Source organism: Puma concolor, chromosome C1, assembly GCF_028749965.1.
Source record: "Puma concolor isolate L17-30 chromosome C1, mPumCon1.1.hap2, whole genome shotgun sequence".
Taxonomy (NCBI): Eukaryota; Metazoa; Chordata; class Mammalia; order Carnivora; family Felidae; genus Puma; species Puma concolor.
Window position 1 is genome coordinate 29,142,399 of NC_141674.1, and position 9,725 is coordinate 29,152,123.

General features: G+C 48.0%; 1 protein-coding gene across 1 annotated transcript; it reads right to left on the reverse strand.

Moving 5' to 3' along the window:
* Positions 1-1,666: 1,666 nt before the first annotated feature.
* AIRIM (AFG2 interacting ribosome maturation factor) lies at positions 1,667-9,680 on the reverse strand. The gene is made up of 6 exons (XM_025935350.2): positions 9,507-9,680; positions 9,373-9,475; positions 8,901-9,178; positions 6,865-7,044; positions 4,743-4,861; positions 1,667-4,583 (listed from the first exon to the last, which is right to left on the reverse strand). The coding sequence occupies exons 3-6, from the start codon at positions 9,173-9,175 to the stop codon at positions 4,546-4,548; spliced, it is 612 nt and encodes a 203-aa protein (XP_025791135.1). The 5' UTR covers positions 9,176-9,178; positions 9,373-9,475; positions 9,507-9,680; the 3' UTR covers positions 1,667-4,545.
* Between the last annotated feature and the right edge of the window lie 45 nt (positions 9,681-9,725).

A 9,725-nucleotide genomic window follows, 5' to 3' on the forward strand; every position in this document is an offset into this window, starting at 1 on the left:
AAGGACTGGCTATCTCCTCCCAGCCCTGGCATTAAGGGCAAAGGTGCAGGACTCTGGCAGACAGTCTAGGGACTCACTCCTGCCTCCTGGCTATGGGTCCAGAAGGGGGGCTAACTGGCAAAGTCACGGCCACCCAGAGAGAACCCTGCCTGCTTTCATGTGCCACTGCCGCACCTGATGGGGTCAGCACTGCACTCACCTCTGCGTGGAATCCTGTCCCATGCAGGACCCCCAACTCTTGTCACAGCTGAGTGGGTGGCTGGGGTGCATTTGCCCTCTGCAGCAGAGGGGAAATGGTGGTGAAGGGAAAAGACTCCTCTCATCAGAGCCCAGAAAACCCTGATTCAAAATGTGGCGATGTCACTGATAAGCCATGGGCGCTTAGGAAACGCACCAGGTCTCAGAGCCTACTTGTTTCATGGCTTGTGTTAAAGAGGATCACAGAGGGGCGCCTGGGTGGCGCAGTCGGTTAAGCGTCCAACTTCAGCCAGGTCACGATCTCGCGTGTCCGTGAGTTTGAGCCCCGCGTCAGGCTCTGGGCTGATGGCTCGGAGCCTGGAGCCTGTTTCCGATTCTGTGTCTCCCTCTCTCTCTGCCCCTCCCCCGTTCATGCTCTGTCTCTCTCTGTCCCAAAAATAAATAGAAAAAAGAACGTTGAAAAAAAAAAAAAAAGAGGATCACAGAGCTACCCGTTTAGGTGACTCAGAGTCTGTAGTAAATTTCCACCCCTTACATGTTTACAAATTTACCCAAACCCCTTACATGTCTCCTCTCACTTAGGTCCTGTAAGGACCTATACCATCATCTCCATTACACAAACGAACAAACTGTAGAGGAGAGAGGATGTCCCTAAGACTAGCTGGTGAGAGGCTGAGCTGAGACTTGAACCCAGGTCTGGGTCACTCACGATTCAGCACACTTTCCCAAGTGTATTATCTTCCTCTCCTCCCTGAGCTTGTTCCTCTAGATGCACGCCCTCCCAGGCGAATGTGCAGAGAGAGAAGGGACCGACAACTCAGCACTCAGACAGCTGGGGATGGTACCTGGCTCCTATCATCCACATTAAAGTCAGACAATGAAGTCACCATGCAATCTGGACACTCTTTGGGCAGGGCAGAAGTCCTCTTCAGAGCCTAGGATGATCCCACCGGCTTTGAAAAACCCCTTCTCCACCATGAGAATTTTGAGGTCAAATTCTAAACATGGATGCGGTAGAGACAGGAAAGAAAGAATCCTAAATTCTTCATTTCATCCCAACAGATTGTCTCATTGACAGGGAAGGGGTTCTGACCCCCAAGAGTCTATTTCCCCAACTAAAGGAAACAGAAAAGAGCTCCCATCTAATATCTCAACCCCTATGCTATGGCATGCTTAAGGAGGGATCACTGGAAGCATTCCTGCTATGAGTCTGCTTAGTTTAGAAGTTAAATAGGGTCCAGTAAAAATACCAACAGACTTCTTTCTTTATTGGGGGTGAGCCGGTGCAGTGGGATTAGCTAGTTGAAAAATTCCAGGGAAAACAGACATAATGAATGGGGGTGGGAGTACAGGAAGGTGGTGGAAACCCATAAGACACTAAGACTTTGAAAACAACCTAAATGTCCGTCGGTAAGGGGCTACTTAAATAAACTATGGTATACCCAAACAACAGAAAAATATGCAACTATTCTAGAAAAAATTAAGGAAGCTCTTTATGTATTCACATAGAATGATCTTCGAGATACAGTAATTGGGGGGGGGAGAGGTGCAAAGCTGAGTACACAGTATGCTACAGTTTGTACAAAATTTGGGAGAAAACAAAAAAACCCATTTGCTCGTTATATTAGTTATCTATTGCTATGCGACAAATTACCCCAAAACTTAATGGTTTCAAACGAACGTTTATTATGTTTCCATGGGTCAGGAATCCGGCCACAGCTCAGCTGGTTGCCTTTGTCTTAGGTCCTCATGAAGTTGTAGTCGAGCTGTTAGCTGGGGCTGTGGTCTCACCAGAAGGCTTAAGTCACAGGGGCGCAGGGGTTCTGCTTCCAAGCTCATTCACGCGATTGCTGGCAGGCATCGGTCTCTCACACAAGCTCTCCACAGGGCCGACTTGGAACACTGCAGCTCACTTCTCCCAGCGTGAGGGATCCAAGAGGGAGTGATGGACCAAGATGGAGGCTGCAGTCTTAACAGCTAGTTTCAGAACGAACACCCCCACTCCCATAGAATCTAGGGCGCTGCCCCCCTCCCAGACCTACAAAATTAGGGTCTAAATTTTAACAAGAGCCCAGTGATTTCTATACACGTTAAAGCTTGAGAAACACTGGTTTAAATCTTTCCCTGGTTGAACCGTAAACCTTTCTAGGGATCTCTTTCATCTGTCTCCAGAGCACATCATAAGGCCTGACACCCAAATGTCTTTTAAGTTTTATTTATGATTGTTAACGTATGTGATAGATTTTTTAAATTCCTGGGAGAACGTCTACCATATTGTTAAAAACAGTAGACAGTGTGCATTTTCACTTTCTGTAATACTTCAATCTTCTACAATGAGGATGTACAATCTTTATAAGTAGAAATACATGAAGATTTGGAAAAACAAAAGATATAATACATTCCTAAAATTGTATATGAGACGTACACTGGTGTATATTGTGTTGAGCTATTTTTAGAGATAGGAAAGTGAAAAGATGGCTAAAAAAGTTTTTTTTGAGTTTATCTAGGGACATCTGGGTGGCTCAGTCAGTTAAGCATCTGACTTCAGCTCAGGTCATGATCTCGTAGTCTGTGAGTTCGAGCCCTACATCGGGCTCTGTGCTGAAAGCTCAGAGCCTGGAGCCTGCTTCGGATTCTGTGTCTCCCTCTCTCTGTGCCTCTCCCCAGCTCATGCTCTTTCTCTCAAAAATAAATAAAAATTTAAAAATTTTAAAAATAATAAAAAAGTTTATCTAAAAAAATAATAATTAAAAAAATAAAAAGTTTATTTAACAGTATATACCAATGATGCCACATTTGTGGGGTTTTTTTAAATTTGTGGATATGGACACAGAAAGAGCCATATATCAAAATATCTCTGATGGAGTTTGTGTTTCATACTTTTCTACATTTAAAATTTTTCCTACAATTTTCCTCTGATTTTTTAAAAAGCATATAGATCACTTTTGTAGTAAAAAAAAAAAAAAAAGTCATCTTCATTTTAAAAATATCTACACTCTTTATTAAGCCTCTCTACATCCAGTGACCCAGATTTTCCCACAGCCTAGGAAGCTGACAGGTCTGGAAGTACCCAACCATTTCACAGATGAAGGCACTGGGCTTCAGAAATAACGCTGATGGCCTGATTCTGGGCGCTCTTCTCCCACCGTGCAGCTACTCCAAGATCAGAGGGATGTGGAAAATCAGGTGCCAGCTTTGGTCAGAAAAAAACCCCCATCATTTTAGCAGTCTTACTATGCCCAGTTACTTAACTCTCAGACAGGGAACAGAGGAACACCATCGAAGACAAAGCACTGAGAATGATTCACGCTGCGCCACCTCCCCCTGGTGGCGGACTCCGGAAACTGAATGACGACGAGGAGCTAAAGCAGCTGGACAATGATAGACGACTCTGACTTACGAGTTTTCAAACTTTACGATGGTGCAAAAGCAATACGTGTCCACTGGAAACCGTACTTCAGATTTTGAATTTGGATCTTTTCTCGGACTGGCAATACGCGGTCCGATCCTGTCTTGTGACACCGGGTGACAGCAGCAAGCCCCAGCTTACGGTCAGCCCCAAGTTCACAAGGGTACACAACTTATACAGCCACTCCGTGCCCATACCACCCTTCTGTTTTGCAATCAATTACACGAGATATTCAACACTTTATGGTACAACAGGCTTGGTATTCAATGATTTTACCCAACTGTAGGCTAATGTGAGTGTTCAGGGCACATTTAAGGCAGGCTAGGCTGAGCTATGACATTTGGTAGATTAGGTGTATTAAATGCATTTTTGACTCACGATATTTTCAACTTACATGATGACATTATCAAGATGTAACACCATTATAGGTCGAGGAAGATCTGTACTGTCTTCCATCAATATCACCCTTATTTCTTTAAATCATCAAGAAGAATCATCTTGCGTCAGGGAATCAGGTACTGATACAAATACACATAACAGGGCCGGGTGTCAACCAAGCTCAGAGCTTTGGATGATGCTCAGAGGGATGCCACTCTCTCCCCTGTCCTTTCCTTCCCTACCACATCTGTGGCTGTGGCTCCTGCCCCCAGTGTTCTCTTGCACTGCCTTTCCTGCATTCTCTCTGCCTCCATCATCCATTCCCGAGCCTAGAAAAGGGCAAGGGGTGTCCACGTACTTTCAACCATGACAGAGCAGAGGGAGGCCGCAACATTAGAAGCATCTAACACAACCCTCCCAAGGGCTACTCCTCCGGCCCCAGGCACTAATCTTTCAAGTATGTTAGGTTACAATACTGACATTTCTTTGGAAATACCAGAATGCACCAGTATCAGCCTTCAACCGTGTCTCACTAGTATGCTGATAAACACACCACTTCCTTACGCTTCCAAGAAGAAGGAAACATTCAATAGGGTATCTGGAATAGGAAGAGAGAAAAACTGTGGCATATCACCTCTCCAGGGACCGTAAAACATCAGATTTATAAAAAATATGGAGGCACTGCAAGGGCATCTCTGTGAGACAGAGAGACACAGAGAAAGAAAGCAGACATGAAGGCATAAATGAAAACCAGTACCTTGTACAAGGGTTTGGTGTTCATCTTCTGAAATCCGGTCCCAGGCCTTGGGCAAAGCTTGGATGTTGGCCAAGTCTCCCCACTGGATGGAGGACAGGAGGCACTTTCTCTTCAGGTAACTTCCGGGAAGTTAAGGACTGCTCAAAAAGACAACGAAATATGCTGAAGGGAAAAATACCCTGGGGAGAGCTACGAGAAGCTAGAAGGGTAAGGGGTAGCTCTCTCGCACTCACCTATGTCACACATCTTTGCTGAGCACCTCTTCACTCACAGTGCTACAGGGCCAGAGGGATGAAACATCACCCCAACAATCTAGGATCTCACCACGCTGAGCAGAAAAACCAGAAAGTAGAAAGGGAGAATCTCAGGGACACAAAAGAGGAAACTCTGTGGCGGTTCAGAAGTTGAGTGACGAGTCCCTCCCATTTGGAGGGCCTCAGGAAGATTCCATCTGGCAAGAAAAGCATAAGGTGCAGAAATGAGGAAGCATGGAATGGTTTCAGGGCCGAGTAAATCCTCCAATCTGGCCGGCTGGAACACGCACAGCAGTCAGAAAGGTGGCCGAGAAGGCAGGCTGAGCCAGAACACAAAGAGCACCGAAGACCCACATGGGGATTCTGGAAGCTGTCGAAAACTCCTCTATAAGCAACAGGCAGAACAAAGATGTCTTCAGGCTACCATTGAGGTCCCTAGCCGGAGCCGGCTTAGAGGGAAAGAAGGCAGAGACAGAGAAACCTGTCAAGAGGCTGCACAGATCAAGGGGCCTCACGAGAGGCAAGAGACTATGGAAGAGGCAGTGCAGATAGAGAAGAAAAATACAAGAAGCGCCAAGGAAACGGATTCAAAACACCTGACAGGCGGCCGTGTGGACGTTGGGAGAAGAGTACCTGGCACATAGCGCTCAGTAACACTGGCTGCGGCTACTGCTCCCCCGCCTAGGCTGTCCCACTGCCTCCACAGCTGCCACCGCCACAGCTGCCACCAATGCAGTGAAAAAGGAAAGCGAGAGGGAGAGGGGGAAGGGGCTGCTGGAGTTCCCACACAATGATCACACAGGGTTGATCCTACACCTGGAGGGAAAGGGGACTGAGTGTGGCGGCAGGACCGAGGAGCTTGTGCTCCCAGGAGCGACCCGGCTGGAGGCAGCTGCGGGAAGCTGAACATCAAGGCTAGAAACGAGAATGAAGGGCGGATTGGGGAGTTACTCAAATGAAGGCAGAAACTGAAGCCAGAGCGGAGATGCGTGATTCAGGCAAGACTTATGAGAGGGGCGCCTGAGTGGCTCAGTCAGTGAAGCGGTCGACTTCGGCTCAGGTCGTGAACTCATGGTTCAGGAGTTCGAGCCCCGCATTGGGCTCTGTGCTGACAGCAAGGAGCCTGGGGCCTCCTTTCGGGTTCTGTGTCTCCCTCTCTCTCTGCCCCTCCCCTGCTCACACTCCGACTCTCAAAAATAAATAAACATTAGGAAAAAAAAAAAAAAAAAAGAATTGAGAGAAAAGGGCCAGAACTCCAATGAACTGGTGGTATTCCTGCAGCTCCCCTGGCTCCACACCACCCCAAGTCTTTCCTCCGAACTCAGCCAGGTGATACTGTGAGAAAACACAGGCTGATTATGTTATCCTTCTTCTCAAAACCTTCTAACAGCTTTCCACCTCACTCTGAGCAAAAGCCAAAATCCTTTCAAAGACCTCCAGGGCCCTATGAGGTCCAGCCCCATCTCTCTGACCGTGTCTCCTGTTAGGCTCCCCGTCCTCATCCGCTCTAGCCCTGCTGGCTTCCGCACTATTTCATGAACATGTCAGGCATGCTCTCCCCCAAAGGGCCTTTGCACCTGCGGTTTCCTCTACCTGGGACACGCTTCCCCCAAATATCACATGGCTCTCTCCTTCGCTCTCGTTAGGTCTTTTCTCAAATGCCACTAACCCAGTGAGCCCTCTCCTGCCCACCCTATTTCAAGTCAGGACTCAATGCTCATCCCTCACTTGCCCTGCTTTATTCTTCTCTAAGTTCAGAGATCAAAGAGAACTGACTGACCCATACTACGTAGTGGTATAATCTCACGAAAACTGAAAGACTTCCTGAAGCAGCTCTGGACGCTGCCTGAAACATGTGCAAAGGATACGAATTTCGATAATGTCTCTCAATATCTTGCAACCATTCCAACATGTCAGCCACCGAAGGGCTCACAACCGAAGCCTGGAGGACACCATCCATGCCAATCGTGTCTGCATGCTGCTCATAGGTCTGAAGCACTCGCTCCACGTGGCTGCTGACGGTGTCACGCACCTTGAGGAGGGCGGTTCTGGGGGAAAAGAAGTCTCGTATTAGGCAATATCATGAGAAAGGCCTAAGGCAGGGTTCCTCAACCTCAGCACACTCACATTTTGGCCTGGATGGTTCTTTGTGGTGGGGAGGTTGCCCTGTGTATTTTAGGACGTCGGGCAGCATCGTTGGCCTGTACCCACTAGATGACAGGAGCAAACCATGCCCCCACCCTCCCCGAGCTATGACGATCAGTAATGTCTCCAGGTATTGCCAAATGTCCCAATGGGAAAAATTGCTCTGGAGACACAGACTACTGTGGATCCTCGGAAAGTTACTTATTCTCAATCACGTATAAAAATGTCTGTCTTGCTCACTGCACACCCTAAGTACCTAGAACACGGACACTGGTGCACACAATGACAAACACTTGTTCAATGGATGAATGAGCAGAACGGGTTCTTATGAGGACTAAATGCAATAACGTATATAAAATGCCCAGCAGGAAAGTGCCCACCTTACGGCAAATATTTTTATCATTCCACTGGTGACTCCAAGGGACCAGCCACCAAGAAGGCGGCTACAACTTCCAAAAGGACAAAGAATTCCCTAACCTAGAACTGGGGCTTTCAAAACGTGTGGCCTTGACTCACAATTAAAAAACAGACTTAGGGGCGCCTGGGTGGCTCAGTCGGTTAAGTGTCCGACTTCAGCTCAGGTCATGAACCATGGGTTCGAGCCCTGCGTCAGGCTCTGTGCTCACACCTCAGAGCCTGGAGCCTGCTTCAGATTCTGTGCCTCCCTCTCCCTCTGCCCCTCACCTGCTTGCTCACTCGCTCTTTCTCTCTCTCAAAAATAAATAAAACATTTAAAAATTAAAAAAAAAAAGAATGCCAAAAAAAAATAGACTTAAAGTAACAGCCCAATCCTCACAAATATGTCAACAACTGAAATAAAAGTACCTTAGAATATACCACAACATAATTTAATTGACTGATGGTCTATCTCTTCTAATCAACTAAGAAACTAAGTCTGGTTCATTGCTGTATTCCGAGCACCTTGCACTCGGCATCCCGTAAAGGCTTCGTGAATGTATTTTGTACAAATGAATACAAAGAAGGGCCCCATCTTTGACAATTTCCAAGTAGTCTATGGCACAGACTGTATACACTAGAACCTTCTCTTGCTCTAGTCAAGGAATGGCCTACGTGCCCTGCCTCTTGTTTATCCTCAATACTTAGAACTCTTAGAGGGTCTCCCGTTCAGCATACTAAGAGTTTAGAGATGTGCTATGCTTGGCACAGAGACATCAACGTATAGCAGAACAGAGTGGCAGCGGACCACTCTGGCCTTGACATCAGGTAAACTTGAGTTAGATCCCAGCTTTACCATTTATCAGTTGTGTGACCACAGGCAATCTGATGGAGACTCGGTTTCCTCACCAGCAAAATGGGATGAAGTGAGGTTAAGTTAGAGATGCTGAAAAGATTTTATGAGATAATACCAGGGTAAAACCTTTGACTCTTAGCACCTCTGAAGTTTAAAGTACAATTCCTCACTGCTTTTTATAAAAGAACTGTAGAGGGGGGCTAATAAGCTTTCTCCATGGCTTTTCTCTTCTCCTTTTGTAACTTCTCCTAAGGCCACCACTGCCATGCCTTACGGGGCAATGGAAATGCCATAAAATGACTTTCTGACAAGAGGTCCCATTGTGCAACAAATGGGGCGGAGGGTTGGAAGGAGGGAAAGGTTGAACAGAGGAGGGAAGGTTGGGACACCTCCAAATATCATGCTCTCAAGTAAGGGAGAAAACTCTCTTCTGACTGATACTGGCTACTTATTAAAGACCAAGTTTTCCCATTTTTCCGCCAAGAAGGAGCGGCACTGAACTCTTACAGCCTCTCCTCTAACTTGTCCAAGACAGTGTCTCCAGCCCACAGCTGCTTGCGCCTCAGCCGCTCCTTTAAGTCTGGGAAGGCCCGAAGTGGTGGCACGTCCTCAAACCGCAGATTCTGGGCCGCCTGCAGCTGCTCTGCCAGGTTGCTGAGGGACAGCAGGAGGGGCTGGCAGTCCCTTAGCGCACTCTGCCACAGGCCCTGCTGCTCCTCCACCACCGGGAAGCACTGCTTCAGGGCCTCCTGCACCGCAAGCAGTGGTTGGTCTTGGGTCATCTTCTGCCGAGAACAAAAGCAGAAAGAAAAGAAAAGAAAAAAACCAACAACAGCATTAGGGCCGCAGGTGGGCGGGAGAAGTACCGGGTCCAGGAGTGATTCTCGTGTTCAAGTGAGGTTCAGCTAAGCCAGGGTCTCCTCGCGGGGGGCTGTCCATCCCTTCCGACAGGAAGTCCTGGCGCGCGGCGCTGTCTTACCTTCAGAGGGGCTCTCGGAGGCCGGGCCCTCGTCTCCCACCTCCGGAAGGGTGTCCGCTCTACCCGTCGGAGGAGGTGCGTCCGCGGCTAAGGCAGTCTCCGCGGTTTCAGACCGCGGATTCCGCAGGCCGGAGGGCTCTCTCCAAACGCGCGCTTCCCGAGCCAGAATCTTGTCTCCTTTCCTTGAAGCTGCCTTTCCGTAAACCAGCGAGAAAACTGAAAGCTAACACCGTCAAATTTTGAGGACCCGCCAGGGATGCCCCCAAGCGTCCGCAGTCTCGCTGCGCATGCCCCTGCGAGGCTGCTTAGTCGCGAACCTATGTCGTCACCGCAATGCCTTCTGGGTGTTGTAG

Coding starts and splice junctions, on each gene's coding strand:
- AIRIM (XM_025935350.2), bottom strand. CDS start 9,175: ATGACCCAAGACCAACCACTGCTTGCGGTGCAGGAGGCCCTGAAGCAG. Junction 4,862..6,864: donor GAGAGACATTATCGAAATTC/GTATCCTTTGCA, acceptor ACTTCCCGGAAG/TTACCTGAAGAGAAAGTGCC. Junction 4,584..4,742: donor ACACCAAACCCTTGTACAAG/GTACTGGTTTTC, acceptor TTCCTATTCCAG/ATACCCTATTGAATGTTTCC.